The sequence below is a fragment of the Chelmon rostratus genome, chromosome 15, assembly GCF_017976325.1.
Source record: "Chelmon rostratus isolate fCheRos1 chromosome 15, fCheRos1.pri, whole genome shotgun sequence".
Classification (NCBI taxonomy): domain Eukaryota; kingdom Metazoa; phylum Chordata; class Actinopteri; order Chaetodontiformes; family Chaetodontidae; genus Chelmon; species Chelmon rostratus.
The window spans coordinates 20,332,177-20,351,212 of NC_055672.1; the positions used below are offsets into that span (position 1 = coordinate 20,332,177).

A 19,036-nucleotide genomic window follows, 5' to 3' on the forward strand; every position below is an offset into this window, starting at 1 on the left:
AGGAGGTATCGAATCCACTTTATCGTCATTTCTCTCACAGTCGTGTTATTATTTAAATATCCCATTAAATGTCTGTGAGTCAGTTCAGGTGACAGTCTCTCTCTGACTGCTGCTGCTATTTGCCATGTCTTTCAATTTCCAAGTTACATCATTTTTCACAGTTTTAGAAAAACGAAACAGCAACAAGCAGCAACCCTCCGGCCTCTTTTTACATTTTAAGTAGCATAATGATGTCTTTGAGAAATCACTTCAAGATGATGACTGTAAAAGCTGAAACATACACATATAAATATATATTCATCTTACCAAGGCTACAGGTTACAGATGGTCAGTGAAACTACGTTTCCCATGCAGTTACACCATCACAACACAAAATTAAAATAACGTATAACGGATTTAACAGCGCATTCGTTATGCAGAAAGAAAGGTAATTTGTTCAATATGCCACTTCATACGTTAAAGGATAGATGTATCAATGTAATGGTGTTTCCTTATTTCTAAGATGATATCAGATAATAGTCAATGAGCTGCGTAATCATGTAATTTATCATATTGATGAGGCTCAGTGGTGAAATAATGAATTTGTTCTTTTTTTTGGTCTTTTGCCTTTATTTGATAGTGCATAGAGAGAGAGAGAGAGAGAGAGAGGATGACATGCAGCAAAGGGCTGTAGGTGAGATATCGGGATCCCAGTGAACTAATGTTTTACTGACCTCAAACAACACACGCTTCAGACAAGCAGTATTTGGTGAATGGATAAATTAAGGTTTGCTCTCTAACACATGAGGGTGTGACCAGGCATGGCTGTACCACTGATGACACCAGGATCATATGCTCAGGAGTATAAGGGCTGAGGAAGACTTTTCATTAAACCTTTAAATGTAATGACACATTTCAGATGATCTATTTTTAGATCTGACTGTGTTTGAGCAGAGAGATTAATTACAATATAGGGATTTACATTGTGAAGTAGCATAGACGATCATGTAGGGAGAAAAAGTTACAGAAAACATTTTTTAACTTAAATGAACATGAAAATGTGAAGAGACCAAAAACATTACACACTGTACACCTACACATTGTTTCTGTGGTTAATCAAGAGTTTCTTAAGGTGCGCTTGTGGATTTAGGGCTCATAACCTCAGTCCGCCATGTTTCCACAGTAGCCCAGACCATGCAAACCAAACACTGGCTCTAGGCTCTAGAGGGCTGTTCCTTTGTTTTCCCCGAGTTTCATGGTCACCATAGGTTCTCCTACATGTTTGGAGGACAGGGGTGAGGTAAGAGGTATTCAGCTGGTTGCAATCTGCAACGTCACCACTGGACGCCACTAAATCCTACACACTGGACTTCTAACTGTCAAGTCAAAGTCAAGATCATGTCAAGTTCAGTGATAAGCAGCGTTCACAGATTCAGAGCCTGTAGGTTGTTCTAATTAAACCTGTGTCCTCCATGACTCATTGACATATAAGTCCAAAATAATTAACCTTTGGCACACACAATGGCTAAACAATAAGAAGGGTGAAGGTTCCCAAAGCAGGCCAAGCCAGAGGGTACCTATGCACCAAATGAAAACTGACAACCACTGTCCTGTCATCATTGTCTAAATAAAATACTCTCATGATCACAGTTTGGTCGACACACCAGTGTCATCAGGGCGTCACAACAAAATAATATGATGCCCCAGTGGGAAAACTGATGTGATTAATGAGCCCATCAGGCAGGTTTGACTGATCCAGTGTCATGACCAATCCCTGTGTAACCTCCTAACTAATTCATAACCCTCCACGCTAATCTTTTTGTGTGTGACAAAAGGCAATAAAACACTACTGATGATGGCACATGGTCTCTAAACTCTTTAAAGTATTACTGAAATCATTTCACATAATGCAGGTTTATATTGAACTGTTTCCTGTTGTCCTGGTGTTAGTGTTGTATTGTATGCCTTTTGTTTTTGGCCTCTTCTTTTAAACATAGAGAATTTAATACTGTCTCTTCCTGACATTTTAGCCCATGTTTTATGTAGAGTTGGAACCAGAGGGGTCAGCATCTGCATCTGTATGCTATAGACTCCTCAGATGAGGCTCGTCTCACTGACCAGAAGCAGCTGATGACCTGTACCAAAGGAGCAATTTGATTGTTTCAATCCAAAGTAAGGCCAAAGGAATTAAAAAAAATAATAAACATCAGTGTTACTGTGACTACAATAAAGCGTTGCTTATAAAGTGCTTAAGATAAAGCTTCCCATATGAAATACATACCAAAGGAATAGCTTGACATTTTGGGAAATACACTGTTTCTTGTTGGGAATTACATGAAAGATCAATACCATATCAATAGACTTCCATCTCCTATCCTCACTCAAGCTGCTGTATATTAGTTCAGCTTTGCCAAGGTAATAAAATCAGCCTACCAGCAGCTCTAAAACCCTGATTTCAAAACATTCAGCACACTGACATGTAAACCATAAATAAAGCAAAATGTGATTTGACATTTATTCAACTGAAAACAGTACAAAGACAATATAATTAATGTTATATATTAAATGTTAGTTTAATATATTCACCTAATCAGCTTCATAGGTTTCTGTAAATATCTTCTTATTCTGACTTTGATGCAGCAACACGTTTCAAACAAGTTGGGACAGGAGCAACAAAAGACTGGGAAAGATGTGGAACGCTCCAAAAACACATGTTTGGATCATTCCACAGGTAAACAGGTTGATTGGTAACAGGTGATAGTGTCATGATTGGGTATGAAAGGAGCATCCTGGAAAGGCTCAGTGGTTCACAAGCGAGGATGGAGCGAGGTTCACCACTTTGTGAACACATGATTGGATAAAGGAGATTAATACATGGACTCAGGAACACTTTGTAAAACTGTTGACAGTAAACACAGTTTGCAAACGACTGCATTATGTTTGTATTTTAGACAGCATCTCGACATTTCTGGCATCAAGGCTTGCTTTAATTCATACAAAAACACAAAAGTGGTTTCAGGAGGGGTTATATGGAGTCTGTGGTTGCCAGGCAACCTCATGGTGACACCCCTGACAAACTGCCTGTCCAATACATAGTCCAGCACATAACCCCTGAAAAAATATCAAACTATTCCTTTTAAATCAACTGTAAGATACTGTTATGTACCAAGTGGGATGACAAAATCAACTAGATGAAAGAAGCATTGCATTGATTAAGTGTCACGCTGCAGCTCAGCTCATTCTAGACCAAACAACATATAGTGACAGGGACAGGCTCATCCAGTGAAATCAGACAACCTCCAGCAAACAGAAGTCCTTTGTAAAAGAATGTCAACTTATATTTTGTGTTCAGCAGCCAAAAGGCTCCTGAGACAGAGCTTAGCAGCAGATGAATACTTCCACATTCAAAGGAGATGTGCAAACCCACAGGGAGCCTTGACATGTCTCACATGATGTCAGTTGTGCTTTATGAGCAATTTATTGAAAACACAGCAAATATGCATTTTCCCCACTGCACCTATTACATGGACAAACTGAAAATATATAGTATTTAAGACTGAATTAGACTAAGAGTTGATAAAAGTGGGTCTTTAATTCTACTCTGAAGCTGAAATTCACATTCCAGTGAAATGTCCTCATTGGGCCAGAGTGATCTGAAACTCAGGCCTTTCGCCTTTATTAGATACAAAGGATGGACACATTAACAGAAACATCATACAACTGAATCCAAGCCAATAAAGTGGCCATGCAGTAAATGCCATATTAGACAGGTGTTGATTCAATTAAGTAGTTATTTGGAGGCTCATTAGACTGGAATTCATTGTAAGATGTTTGTGCCCTACTTCATAGACATGACCAAAAAAAAAAAAAGAAGAAGTAAGTAGTAAGTAAGCCAGAGGAGGTGGGAACAGAGAAAGGTCATCTTTTCATTACTGTTCACTGTGAATTTGAAGGGAAGAAAATCCCAGTTAAAGGTCTGCGGCAAATGTGAATTCCCCCGTGACAGTAAGCCAGTATCAGATTCATTTTATCAGTTCCAATGTATTTACTCAGTGGATGTCAGTACAGCGTCATCATTCTTCATAGATACAGTATCAGCTGAGACTCTGCTAAACACAGTGGCAGTTGCTATGTTCGGCGATTCGTGTCATGTTGTCAAATGTATGTCAGTTACACACCATATGGTAGCTCGGGCGCTGCTTTTCAAAGCGACAGTTGACAAATAATCTCCGATCAGAATCAGTGTCCATTATGTGATGAGGGTCGAAAATATCAAAGAAACGGAAGAACTGTGAATCCGTGTTTCTCTTCTACTTCTCAAAACCTAAATAACATCTTCCTTCCCACGTGAATTCATACAGCGTCTACCTCTACAGTCTTTTACAAATATTTCTTTTTCTGTAGTTCATACAAAAATAGCAAGAACAAGATATACATATCGATTGGCTCTGTGCATAAAATACTGCTGATTTTGCCACAGGTGCACATGATGATGAGGACGTGTCTTCTTAACTGTTCATGTAATTTCCGGGGAAGCTTTGACTGCACATAAAGAGAGGGTCCATGGAGGCCACTTTGGCAGCGATAAAAGAATGTATACAGTGGAGGACGGCTGTTAGATTAGCAAACTCGAGTTCCTGGAAAACACAGGTCAAGGACAGAGAGACGCGTTAATCAATACACGGCATTCACACTTTAAATAACATCTTCAAACTTACTGAATTTACAACACTAGTCACCAACCAAGATTCTACATCATTGCATTGATTTAATTTTGATTTAAAAAAAGAGAGAAAACTATTTATTACCTTCATCTCTATTTGCTTGCTTTCAGCATTCTTGAAAAGGAGCTTTACCCTGGTTTTGCCATCATCAGAGGAGCCTTTAAGTTGAGAGAACTTGTATCGCCACAGCATGGTCTGTAAGGAGAGGGATTATGAAACACAGCAGCACACGGATTTCAATAAAGAGCACAACACTAAAACACCGTGTCTGACTACAGAGAGGCCCGCATGATCAAGACCTGAAATTTTAACGTGCCATGGTACTTTGAGGAAATGTATAATTTACAACAAAAGAAGATTAATGCTTTGGAAGTGGGTGCTGTATCATTCTTGTAGCGATTCAGTGAACATAAAATTTATCCACTCAGAATGTAGCGAGGCTGCCAAAATAATCTCAGAATGTACCTTTAACACCAGCAGCACGCCATTCTCTGAGGTACAGTAATTCACCGCTTTATCCCGGGGAAGTCGGCAAAATTAGTGACATTTGAGAGGCTCTCTCTCTGTTTCAGGGTTATTTCAAATATAAGAGAAGCCTGAGACAGTAAGTCCACAGCGTATCAATACAGAAAACAAACATGTCAAACTGCAGTCCCATGAGCTATTACTGGAAGAACAGCACCGAACCAGGATGTCGGCAACAATTGTGAACTCAGTAATACTTCACCTTTGAAGTGCCTTCTGAGCATGTGAAGCCTGATCCAAAATCTATGGTGAAGCACAGTACGTTCCCCTGGCTGCTGCACATGTAGCTTTTGGACTGTTGAGAGAGAATTGATAACCATTAACATTTCTATTTCCATATTTCTGTAATGACATATTGTGCAAATACTTCTGTGGTACATTTCTTTGTAAGAGCATTTAAGACATAAAGACCATAGAGGCAAATGTTTCTTGTGGGATGTATGGCTGGACTGTACGTAAACAAATGATGCTTCATTTTTTTTGCATTTGTTGCAGTAAAGGCACTTCTATTACCAGGGGATGACTAAATAGTTCACTTGGTATTCATCGTACATCTCAGCCTTAGCCCTCATTTACTGTCAGAAAAGAGGCTTTTCACCCTGCGGCCTTGTCAAAACAGGAAAAACACAGGTGTAGCTAATATTATTAGCGATGGCTCCATTCTGTTTAGGTCTGTCAGCGAGCCATGTCACCGAGGCAGCTTTCGCAATGGCGGGGTCGCAAACTGGCACACCAGAGTGGAATGCAGCCATTATTAAGGTTTCTAATTGCACCTGTGTTTGACAAAATGCCCACTGTGAGAGAGGCCTATCATTTCATAATCAAGTCGTGACCAGTCAGGGCTGACTTGTTAAATGACTAATTTCATTGATGCATAAAGGCCTGGTACACCGGCAGTCAGAATAGCTACATTTTGCAGTGAAAAAAAACAATTTTAATGAAACCAACTTTGGCAAGCCTTGACAAAGTTTTGCGCTCATGGCTTAACTTCACCATCCTAGGAGAAAAATGTTGCTACCAGTTGCCTCTTGTTAGTCCAGAAAACTTTTTTCCCCCTCGTCAGTACTTGTTAACAGTAAACCACACAGTAGAGAGAACAGAGATAGAACCTCACGGAACTAATAATGTCTCACAATAACATGAACACAGGATCTGTTACTTCATGCACAGCCGTCCTTGGCACTCACGCTCAGTGACTCACATACGTGAGTGAGAGCTACTGGAAACTGCAGTCAAATTCCTCACATGATCTTTTGTCTTCGCGCATTGTGTGCTCTGATAATGGCGCATCACAAACTGAACACAGGAAGTTCAAGGCGAGTTACAGGATTCCCAGTAATATAATGTTTCCTGCTACAGGAGCCCAACAACAAGTGTTATTTGCAAAAGCTGAAGGAGTCCAAATGAAGATGTAGAGCATGTTGATCTGGCCACATAATACACAACACTGATATTGAAAAAGAACATTATGTGAACCCATTTTGTAGAAAGCAACCAGCGTAATCTAATAAACATCCTCACACTGACTGAGTGTGCCTGTGCTCATTAAATTCTTTTTATTTTTTTACACGCACAATATTGCTCTGCCCTTATATACACTGTACATGTGGAGAGCTCCTTGTTAAAGTGCCAGTCTGACACGTGAGGCTCGGAAGATCTGATAACGAGAGCAAATCAGATTTTTTTGTCCCGGCGTGAGCTCTCGGCAACAGCAGCATCCTGTGCGGCTTCCCGATAATGTCAAGAAATATGACAGAGGAAATCCATTTTGGAAGCCATAAATCTTTAACAATCGTTTTTTTTTTTTTTCTGCCGCAACACAAACAAGCATGTGTCTCACAGTTCTTTTCACAGGTCTTTTGAAAGCACTGATGTGGAAGCTCTCTACTTTCTGTGGAGCAATATCCCTCCAAAGGCTTTTCTTGCCACATGACTTAATTTCTGTGTTGTTGTCCACTCGATTGGAATCCCGAGGAATGCTCTCCGATTTTCTATGTGTGTTATATATTCTTTTTATTTCCTCCTCACTTGAGAACACAGAGGGGACGCGGTGATTTCAATTACAGAGTGCAGTGTGCGGTGAACATGGCTTGAGACTGTATAGTCCTCTTTTCTGCTCAGAGACCTCAACCTCCCCCCATCTTTATGGGTGTCGTGAATTCAGCTGTGACGGGGATAAAGACACAGTGGCAGGCCAGCCGCGAAGTTCCTCCTGTCACCACATGCAAGGCTGTGTTGTGACATGGTGAGCGCTGACTACGCTTCACTAATTGGAAGGATTTTTCTGCGGGAATTAGCAACATGAAATATTTTTGAAGCCTGAGAGAAGTGAGGGCCTGTGTGCGGAAATAATAAAACAGGTGTCACTACACACACTTGTGTTATGCACTTCTGTCTTTTCCTAGTTTGCAGCGAGACTGAGAGGAGAAAAAAGGTACGGAGAGAGTTAAGGAATTTAGGGTGTCAGACCCACAGCTGCATCTTTTGAAATTGGTCACAAATCCACAAAAAGGAAGCTGCTACATACATACTGATACAAACCTCAGCGCCAACCGTGTGAACCGTGTCATTAAAGAGTGACTCGACATGAAGCTGAAACGTTTGATGTTGCGCTGAGCTCGTCTCAGTTTGAAATTCTCCACCTGATACACCTGCGACCACACCCAGCATCACTGTGTGATCTGTCACTCACCGCACCCAGAGGGAACGTGACGGTCCCCGGACCACACCCTGTGTTCAACTTAGGGAACTGGACGTCAGCCAAAGACATTCTGCGGCTGTTAAGGTGCTCTTAAATCCTGAGATGCTGTTTGCTTAAAAAGTAAAACAGGTTAGGCTGATGTTAACTAACTCTATCGAATGCTTGCTTAGGATTAAAATGCATTATTAGAATGCACAATCCATCTAATATGGCTGGGGCAAAAATCTGCTGTTCATGTTTTTTTTGGAAATATCAGCACCTCTTCAACAAGTGGCTGCAATTAAATCTCATCTGCCAGCTGTATTTGACCAAATGCTCGCTATTTATCTGACTTGAATTAGTTTTAACTGCTTCATTTCGAGCCACTGATGTTAAAAACTTCTGCAGTGCACCTGAAAGTCTGCAGTACCAGGTCATTTTGGCTGGGTTGAGTCTGAAAGGCACAAGCACAGGTTGATTCAACTCTCAGTTTCAGGCCCCATGTAGAACTCAGTTCAGCTGGCAGAATAGTGCAATATTCACTCTTCCTTTCAGCTGTTTCTGGTCGCCACTGACTCCTGAGCGAAATATCTGGCTCTTGAGCACCCAAACGCTCCACTGTGTTCACCAGCTAGTCTCTAGTTTCGTCCGTGTGCTGTTTGTGTGTCAGGCATGTGGCGCGCGGCGAACGTTTGAGCAGAGCTTTTCTGTTGTTTGCAGCCAAAAACGACAGCACGAGAACAGTGAGAAAGTTAAAACCACAGTGGCGCGCCTAAAAACTGAACTGCCGAGCCAGGTAAGACTTCTCTGTTGGTTTGTCACTCTAAGAAATTTTCACACGACACACACAGCAGTTATTTCATTGTTATTATTAAAACTGTTTCCTGGTTGTTAACAGAAACACATTTTCTGTCTCATGAACACTGGAAAAACTAGAAGTCAATTGAGCTCAGAGTGTCTTCTACGCCTGCAGTTCAAGATATCACTTATTATTTAAAAAATTGGATGGCACGTGTGTTCACCGACTGGGCCGCTAGAAGGCGCCACAGGTGAAATATGGGACGACTTGGCCACTTGCTGTGAGCCAAAATACCCCATCAATGTCATGTTGGGTTTCATCATGTGCGAAAATAAAAGAAGAAAAAGGGGAAAATGCTTTGTCAGTTATACCCCCGACTCCTACCACATCAGCAATGTTTATGTAATGCGCACATCCCGTCAATTTGAAGGTTATCCTGAGATGGACTCTACTGAGCGCTCCTCAGAAGCCACAGGAGGGTGGCCTAATTGGCTGGAGAACATAGAAGCACAAGCAAATTGAAATTCTTCATCGCTTTCATTGGTTTCCCAAAGGATGCTGTTCTACATTCGCATCATTAAAGACTGAAAAAATGCTACATTGTCATATTTCATACCGTTTTTTTGCTGATTATGGAAAAACTTCCCATTCAGACCTAATTAAGTAGCCCACAGAGTCATTAAACAACGCTTTTATTATCATGTTACCTGTATTCACAATGCGCAAATCACTAAAACACCTGGCACATTACACATCAATCTGATTTCTTAAACCTGGAATCCAAATATTTGTAAATCAGTTCTAAACCCAATTCAAGTTTGACATCAGATCTCAACACTGTTTGAGATTTCTGCTGGATTTCAAACTGTCCTCAATGTCACTTGCAATGTGACAGTTTGACATTGATGTCACATCCATAGTGCATTCAGCCCCATACCCTGGCTAAGAGCTAACTGTGTGACTGCTGAATCAAACACCTCTGCATATTATCATTCCCCTTTGAAGCAAATGTTGTGCGGTGCAGCAGAGGAGTTCTGCACTGGGACTTGATATTATTAAAACAAAAGACAAAAAAGGTAACATGTCCACTCCGCAGCTTGTTTTCACTTGTGTGCACCAGTTAATGTTTATGCCCAGTGAACACACAACCAGTTCATTTGGGCTTTCTTACTGGCTTTCTCCCCTTCACTTAGGAGGGGACCCTTCATAGTGGCTTCTTATCTTGGTGAGTGCTGAAACCTTTGCTCCTGTGCCTCTGTATCATCCTACTGTACTGGTTCCATCTATCACGTGGCACGAGGTGAGCAGAGTCGACAAAACCTGGGCAATCGAATTAACATTCAGCTTCTTCCCTGCCAACTTTACAATCTAATTTTAATATGGCAATACTGCATATAATATACTGTATTTCACCAACAAATCATCTGTCGTTAACATTCTCATTAATGATAATAAAGTACACTGAATTATTTTCTGGAAAACTGGCCAATGTCTGACAGGAAAGCTGTGCTCGCCACCCACCTCCAACTTTGCACAAGCAAATGAAAATTGGATTAGTAATTAAGCATTCGTAACAGCCCCCTATATGGACTCCCATACGTCTTATTCATTGTTCTCTGCATTTATAAGCTTTCCATTCTTGGCCAGCACGTACAGGTCTACATATTATGGAGATAACTGTGGCAGATTTACTTCTCAAAATCCTCAGTAATTCCAGAAACAATGTGTCCTTGATTTAAGAGAGAGGTAGACAATAGCAGGCTTTTCATCTCAAGCCAGTAATGCTCAATTTTGCCAACTTAAGTGTCCTTCGGCAATTTAAGATAACATTAGCTGGTTGCAATGGCCATCAGCTGAGTTTGTATGTTTCCGGCTGACTCGTATTGAAACAAGAAGGGGGCTTCGATGTGCAATTGCTGGTTGCATGTGATATTGTACTCAAAAGCGAAACCAAAGCTGCGAGTCCAGGCTAAAAGTCAGCATCCTCAGTTAAAAAACTGCTAATATTATCCAAAACTCTGCTAGCATCATTGCCAGCATCATTATCATTATAATAGTGGATATGCTTGTTATGAATGGGACTTTTTTTTTTCTTTTTTTTTTTAACATAAACTGCTGTAAGCCCATAAATTTACGCATTTAGCAAATTATATGCTAATTCTTGGCTTTAGCTGTAATGCTAGGTTATCAGTGCAGGCAGCTGGTTAGCCAGAAATACTGACAGTTGCAGTTTCATTATTGCAAATTATCCCCTGTTTAATCCAGTCCTTACACTTGAGGAAACCATTCCTTTACACTGCTCTGCTCTTTTAGTTTTGGGAAGGCTGAAAAAAACAACACAAGGAGAAATGCAAACTAAGAGTCTAGTTATGGTTGTTAAGCTATGAATGGTCAGGAGAGGGGCGTATTGGACTTTTCTTGTTGTGGTTGCCTCATAAACACAGATTTAAGATGTTAACACTTCCAAAAAGGTGATCATCTTCTTGAAGTTCTCAGCACTTGCAGATATACAGTTTAAAAAAACATATATAACAGTAGATGTCACCATATTCGCTATTTTTTTTTAAACTATTCTATTCCTTTTCTTTTCAGTGCTGTATTGACTCTGAGGCAACAGAAGCACAATGGCGCTCTTTAAGCAGAGCCTACTGAAATTAAATAGATATTCAGAATGAGCACAATGGACTGCATAATTTCATTCCATCAAAATAACCTTGATGCAACGTACAGAAAAATATACTAGATATGTATTCTGAGCATAAAAGATTTATTGAAGCTCTTCTGCTCCTCACTGTGTGAGGTAATATCTTCTAACGTTACGTGCATGTGGAGTTATTAACAAAGCATTGTGGAATGGATCACTCATAAAATCAGAATTTCCAGCTCTAAAAGAGCCAGCCTGTTGTCCTTCCATGGTTGGTTTGTTAGCAGTTCATTCCTGCCATGCACAGTTGCTTAGGGAAATTACAGTATGTGGTGCTTGAATAGTGCAGTGCCCACAGAGCCTTGCATGAGGGAAATACAATGTGCTCTGATTTTCTAACTGTGGCTGCTAAGTAAACACATGAATTAAATATTTTGTTCAGTGATTCTTCTTGTTAAAGTGACAGGGTGCTACCACAGCATGCTGGTGGTCACAGGTGAGGTGTTTCAAGTCGACACTGTTTTCACTCATTCTAACCATGCACATGTGGAGAGCGCAGGCACACTTGTTAATTAAATATTGATACTGTTGAGTTTGAGCAGTAATGGTTATGAGCAGGAAAATGATTTGTTCCTCATACATGCTGAAGGCACAAGGCCGGTGTGAGGCCAATGCATTTATTTCCATTATTATCCTTTCTTTGTACCTCATTACAGTATATTTAGGGTGTCTACTTCTATGGCCATTACACTGGGTCCTCCTTAGTCCCATTTGTCTCATCCAGTGTACTGAGGACAAGTTTGGATGTTTCCCTTTGAAAAGCTTCGGGAAGCCGCTTTATCCTCCTCTATGAAGCCCCTTTCTCTCGTAAGACTGACAATTTTGAACCAATTAGAAATACTTCCGATAACACATAAATCTCACCATTATATGCCTTATGATAACGTTAAGTACAGACCAAACGCATAACACAGCATAACGCTACAATGCAGCTGGGATGGGACTGTAAATAATTACAACATCTATTTCCTAACATGGAATCCCTGCCGTCGCCAAGCCTGACATTTTTTACTCAAGTCCTGGTAAGAGACCATTCCCACGCTATGGTTGGTGACACAGTTATAGTGGGTGTTTTCTCTCCATCAATCACAAGGGGCAGTGATGAGACCCTTCAACACTCGCAAACAAACTTGGAAAAGCCATGTTAAAAGTACTGTGTGGAGTTTTTGACCATTAGGGGCGCTATGGAGCAATGTCTTCATGAGTGGGTCCCTGTATTATTTGTATCTTGTACCTCTATCTCTCTGTCTATCATGCAGGTGTGTGAGGATGCACATGTACAGCGTGTGCACAACCATAGACATGCCTACCACCAGTTCACACCATTCAACTGTCAGCTGCCAGTCTGTAGCAGTGACGTGCAAAGAGGTCAAGCAATGCACCAAGAGGCAGGGAGGACAGATGCTAACGAAGGTGCTAGACTTGAGGAAGCCATTCCACGACACTGCTCTTTTAGTTTTGGGGAGGCTAAGAAAAAAAAAAAAACCCCAAAAGCAACAAAGCAACATGGAGAAATGCAACCTAAAGGTCTAGTTATGGTTGCTAAGCTACGAGGAGAGAATTCAACATGTTCGTCAGACCTTGAGAATACACACAACGTGAAGAAAATGCTTCAATGATGAGAACTAACTGAGTGGTTGAGCAAATGCATGTCTGCTTAACTTCCCAGCCTCCAATAAAGAGCAGCATACAGCTGTTTCCTTAATCTTTTCACTTGGAACCATCTGCTACCATCTTCTAAGCAGTGCATGAGACAGAACCAGAGAAGGCTCGGTCTTCCTCATACTTCGTGATCTTTTCTGTTGTGCTTTTTGGTGGAATTTGCATTCTGGATGGCAACCAAACAAATAAATGCATCAAGGGATGATGGTGGTTCAATCAAACTTTTATGAAACTGCTAAGGTCAGTCAGACAATTTGACCACAACTGGTGAAAAAGCAAAACACCACCAGAATGGATAAAACCAAAATGTTTCCCTCATATAAAAAGACAGCAAAAACAACCTGAGTCTGAGAGATCTGACTAATTTCATCTACATGCTTTTAGTTTCTCTTGGACACTAATAAAAGTGGCATGCTGTATATAAAGCATACGGACCCCCTCTACATTTAAGCACTTTTTTAAGCTTTAGGATTAGCATGTGCAGAATTAACTGGAGACTAATGAGTGCAGTGGAGTTATGACTCTAAACTCTCAGTGACCACATGAGCCCTCTGAAATAAAGGGATTATACATGGTTCCTAAGAATTTCAGATGGCTTTTGCTAAAGAGCCAGGGTCCTGTGCCAGAGTCAGCCATACTGTTTGCTGTTATACTGCTCACATATACTATTCCAAAGGACAACTGGTGAAATAGGAAGCCATTTAATTATCCCTGGTTCCCATGTTGACCCGGAAAGGATTTCAGTCTGCCTGTGATTCAAATATCTTCTGACAGGTGTTCTGCTTTGTAATATTTATAAATGTCCCTACTTAAGGGTCCCAAGCACCAAAGCCCTCAGGCATCATAGCATTTTTAGCCTTTATCTTCGGTTGGCCGCACTTGAGGGGTGAAAGGGTGGGAATGGGGTAAAATTATGGAAGGCACTGCTGGCCATTTCATGAAGAGGCTGAGCTGACATGTGGCATACTTTCTTAATTCCTGAATATAAAGCACGATTATGGCTGTGTGGAAGCTCGGAGTAAAACTGGTGATACTACAGACATGGATGTAACGCTGCAGATGATTGCAGTTGTGCTTTCAGCAAGGAATCCTACGTCCGTGCTTCTGACTGAGCTTACTCACAGTCGGTGTGGTTTCAGAAAACACGTCTACCGATTAAGCTAATTTAATCTTTGTTTAAAAGGTAAGTAACAGAAACAGTGGTAGTGCACTGCAGGTCTGAGGAAGGTCTGATCACACACGGGTATCAGCTGAGTTTTCTGCTATTAAGAGTTGGAGTTTGTTGCAATTACTTGACTGACCTCGAACAATTCTGTGTTACCGCAATACTTTTTCAAATGGTTCGGTTGTGCGTTTGACGCGACACAAACACACACTTCAAATTATAGCGATTTTTTTATTTAGGCCGCTTTCTTCAGCACCCTCTCTGGAAAATGAATAACGGCCTTATAGTGCATGTTCTATACGTTCTGTGGTGCGAGGAATGACAGCTTCAATGAGATGTTTTTAGTATTTGCTATAGTGTTTCTAATTATGCAGGAAATGTGAAATGTCAGGCCGGCACAGAGGAGGACGAGGAAGTTAATAATAATAATAATAATCAATACTTTTGTAATACTGTGGTGGATGTCACCCTTCTATAATATATTGTTTTCTACCATACTTTCTCTATATTTTTTATAGTAAATGCTCTTCATATCTTTATTCATTTCTTTTTCTGACATATATCTTTATTTTTTTTTATTTTTGTAGTATCTTACTATTATTCATATTATTATTCCTTGTATTGTCGTTGCAATCTTAGTTGTAATATCAGACTGTCTTGTTATGTATGTATTAATTATGCAGTTGCAAGCAGACTCTGGTGTCTCATCTGTCCTGTGTTATTGATTGCTCAGTAAAAGGTTGATGGAAAATGTACACGCTGTATATGTATTTGTGGATATCAACAGCGAGCTATAATTTGTGCATGATCATCTCATGTGTGTATTTACAAGTTTCCAGCTTCTATTACATTTGTGGGGGCATTTGTTTGAGCATCTTGATTAGTCTGTCAGGTTGTGCTGATGCTTGGGAGGTTTCTGCATTCACTGTAAATAATGGAGCTGTCGTTGGCTTGTCATTCAGGACTGGATATCGACACAAATAAACATGACGTGGCATAATTGTGTCAGAAAAGGAAAGGATAATCCATCTACCCGTGTTATTGTTTTACTGTTGTACTATTGTTTTATTTACTGTGTAATTTGACTGTCGAGACAACGTGAGACAGATGGAAGAAAATGTGTATTGTTTATTAAATTATGTGAATTGTACCTTTTTTTACCTTTTTTTTTTTTATTACCTTCATGAGTTTGTAACTTCAGTATTTTTCGAGACTTTTGTTGAATAAACATACAGGGCCAAAACTCAGTTCGCACCGCTTTGGATATAAGAAGCTAAATATCCTTACATATCCTTCACTCTGACTCATTTTACTAGCTGCCAGTTCTCTACTGCGTTCATGTGGAAAAATCTTGCAGCTCGAGTGTTCTTCACATGCTTACATTATTGAAATGTACACATCAAAACATCTGTATATACAGTATGAGTGTTAAAATGAACAATAAACAAGCGCCACCACATGCTTTTTGCTCATCTTAGACACAATTGATCACATTAGTGTGATTTAATATTTAATATCTCAGGCGATGACGCTTGCTGGATTCCCTGCTGTGAGTTAACATGCCTCCTAAATTAGTAATGTCTGGTAAGTCATGATGGAGACTACAGTCTACTCGCTACGATTGCTCGGAGGCATTTTCCAGTTGTATTCACAGAACTGGTATGTAGTTATTATTTAATCACTTTTATTTGCCGTGGCACATCTTAATGGTGTAATTAAGATAAAAATCAACTCTATGCTGCAATGAATAGAAAATCTTGGCTTTTTATAACGGAATATCTGACTTACACATTGTTGACAAACATATTCAAAATGCAGATGCAGGCTTTTTGAACTTAAGTGGAAAGTGTTCAAAAGCTGGGCCTGTATGGGAATACTGGACATCATGAAAATTTAAAACTAAATCTAGATAAAACAAGGTGTGGACTCATCACGTGTCTCTCTTATTTTCCCACTGAGTGTTCATGTTTGAGCCTCTTGATGGACGTGAAAGCTGCTTCTGAGAATCGCTTCTCCACAAGATTACCTTCACACTTTAAACATATTTTCTTAAGAGGCAATTTAATGGCTCATTGATGTGAAGACTAATTCTTTAGGTGACTCGAGCTAAATACACTTAAAGTAACAATAACATTTATGGAAAACAGAGCGCTGCCTAACTTTCAATTTCAAATTCAATTAATTTCTTAATAAGAAACAGTTAAAACGGCACACAAGCCACAATGTGTCAACAGAAAAGACTCTTCATCACGTGCAATCACTTCTCACTGATGAAGCATTACATTGGTATGGAGGGACCGTACTGATTAAAAAATTCACAAAAAAATTACACGTATGTACAGTGGTTAAATAGAGTGCAAGCAACACTGTTATTCATAAGAAATCTTAACACAAACTCACATGGTCAATAATGGTTGATTAGCTACATATGTATTTTTACATAAGTTAAATATGCTACACAAGTGACCTTTGAGACACTATCTCCTTTTTGTATGGTTTGGTATATGTATTTTATATATAGTACATATTTTTTCTGTTGTGGACCACGGAGTCATTTTGTTTGCAAGTCAGCAGCATCATGGAGCTTTGCATCAGCTGACATAAAGAACACACATTTGGTGCATCGTCAAAGTCGTCAAGTCGCAGTACAGGGGTGAGCGAGGAACAGAACATAAGGTCGATATCTGTAATCAGGAAAATGCACAGCAGGTGTGATAAAAACCTGATCAAGAAACCGACAGTCTGCATCTCTTTTTTAAGATCAAAAAGATGCGTCCTTCTCTCAGCCTGGTCCCATTCCCAGAGCGTCAAATACCGACGCTTTGTCATGCCCCATGGCGTCTCACACAGATGCACCAGGTCCTCTTCAGCGTCTGCATGACACGCACCAGCCTTTGAACCAACTCTAGATGTCAAGAGCAAAGTGACTTAGTATAAAGACAAAGAAAGTCCAGAAATGGAGGAAGGTGGGATCCATGGATGGGTCAAACAAATGCACAACTTTAACCCAGGAGACCGTGGTTAACGTCCCCGTGACAAACCAACAGTGAACAATCTTATTAGACAGACTTTCTGGCAGGAAGGCTTTGTCCATCGCTGAGCTGTGAACACGTGGACAGCCGGAGCAGCTGCGCTGGGAACAGATGGTGCAGGACCAGTTTTATGCTCGCCTCACTGACTGCTCACACCAGTGTGCCGCTCAGGTAGCTGCAGCACAAACCAGCATGTTGCTGTGATCCTTCACAGCCTTTGTCTTGACCACTATGCCAGGGGTTCTTTGAGGCAGACATGGGAAGGCTGAGATGGTCGTTGTGACTCTCACCATGGCTTCAATGGTGGCTTTTTTCAGAATACTGGCTCCCCACACAATGATGCAGTGTAACATCTAGCTGAGCTTCCCCCTTTACACAATCATAAGATGGATCTACTAGATGGTCCCATATCCTGGACTCCTTAAGAACACCACACCTCATCTGCAAGAAGCAGCCAAGGAAGAGGGTAAGGAGACTCACCGTCAGAAGCAAAGCTGCCTTCATTATCAAAAAACTGAGAGGCTCACTCCAAGATGAGACACCTTGCAGCTGCTGCACCTCCCCTCACTCCTGTTCCGGTGCTGCCTCCTCCTGCTCCCAAAAGGTGATATCCTCCTCCAGTGGCTGCAGCCCAACAAGCTCTGCAATGTCCCAAAGAGAACCAGGACCCAACATCCTCTCAGCCACCTCACAAACACCAGCATCAGGTGCAATGACAGGGTGAGGCGAACCTGTGTCTCAATCAAGCTGAGCAAAGGAAACACAACAGGCCTCTTCAGGGCCTCACATCTTCATGTGTAATAAACCCTCACTTGAGTTAGTGGTGACATCTCAGTATGGTTTGAATGGGGCTGAGTGCTGATGCTGTCATACGCTCCCAGGACTGGCCCTTCCGAGATGGCTTTCCCATGGGCAGTGATAAATGAGCAACTGCTTCACACACTGGTGGAGAAGGTTATGAGCTGGTTGCAAATTATGTCAAAAGTTGCTCAACAGATGTGCATGCACCTGCGCTACTTAGCGTGGTAAGATAGACTAAGCCTAGAGGTAAGGGATTGGGGTTTTATTCTACTAAGATGGCCTAATCCTTATGGCCCCCTTACAGAAGGAAAATGCACCAAAGGCGAATGCTGCTGCTCCCTCACTGGAGTCAGTGAGGGAGCAGCAGCCGTGTTTTATCAGTGAGGGTTCCCCAAAGGAGAGCAAGACCACACATATCGGTGTATACAGATGCGTCTCTTTCCGGCTCGTATTCTGGCGGCCATTCTGGTGGCACCAGAACACACAAGCATGTCTTGGTTCCTGACCATGGTGCAGCTGCTGGCAGGGAAACCGTGGCAGCTTCCATGGCACAGACAAGCACTGTTGGAGCTGGACGTTGCAATTCTCCACCTCTCAGTGATAGGCCAAGGACTATGGGCCTGGCTGCTGAGTGGTACTGTTTGGAAAGGTTGGGATTGACCCCTGCAATGGTGCGCACTATCTATGACATGACAGCCCATTCACAACAGTGTGTTACATGGGTAGATGGTCCAATTTTCAACGCTAATGTGTGTAGAGAGGCTCACATCCCATGCTGTGTCCTCTGCCTCATGTGCTAACCTACCTTCAGACATTGGTAGTTAACGGTTTGGCTCCAACTATGACTAAAATGTATGCTGCAGTCATCTCATCCTGCCAAGGAGGCTATGGAGAAAGGACTGGTTTTCACACATCCTTTGGTGAGGCATTTTTTTAAAGTGAGTGAGATGACAGAAAATTGTCCT

At 41.1% G+C, this 19,036-nt stretch overlaps 1 protein-coding gene across 1 annotated transcript in view; it reads right to left on the reverse strand.

The window, feature by feature from the left end:
* Positions 1-4,245: 4,245 nt before the first annotated feature.
* The window catches only part of sntg2 (syntrophin, gamma 2), an 81,245-nt gene continuing 66,454 nt past the window's right edge, over positions 4,246-19,036 (reverse strand). The window contains exons 15-17 of the mRNA XM_041954444.1: positions 5,431-5,523; positions 4,788-4,898; positions 4,246-4,616 (exon numbers count right to left, since the gene is read on the reverse strand). Of these exons, the coding sequence (XP_041810378.1) occupies positions 4,488-4,616; positions 4,788-4,898; positions 5,431-5,523 (333 nt within the window). The 3' untranslated portion in view covers positions 4,246-4,487. The remainder of the gene's footprint in view (positions 4,617-4,787; positions 4,899-5,430; positions 5,524-19,036) is intronic.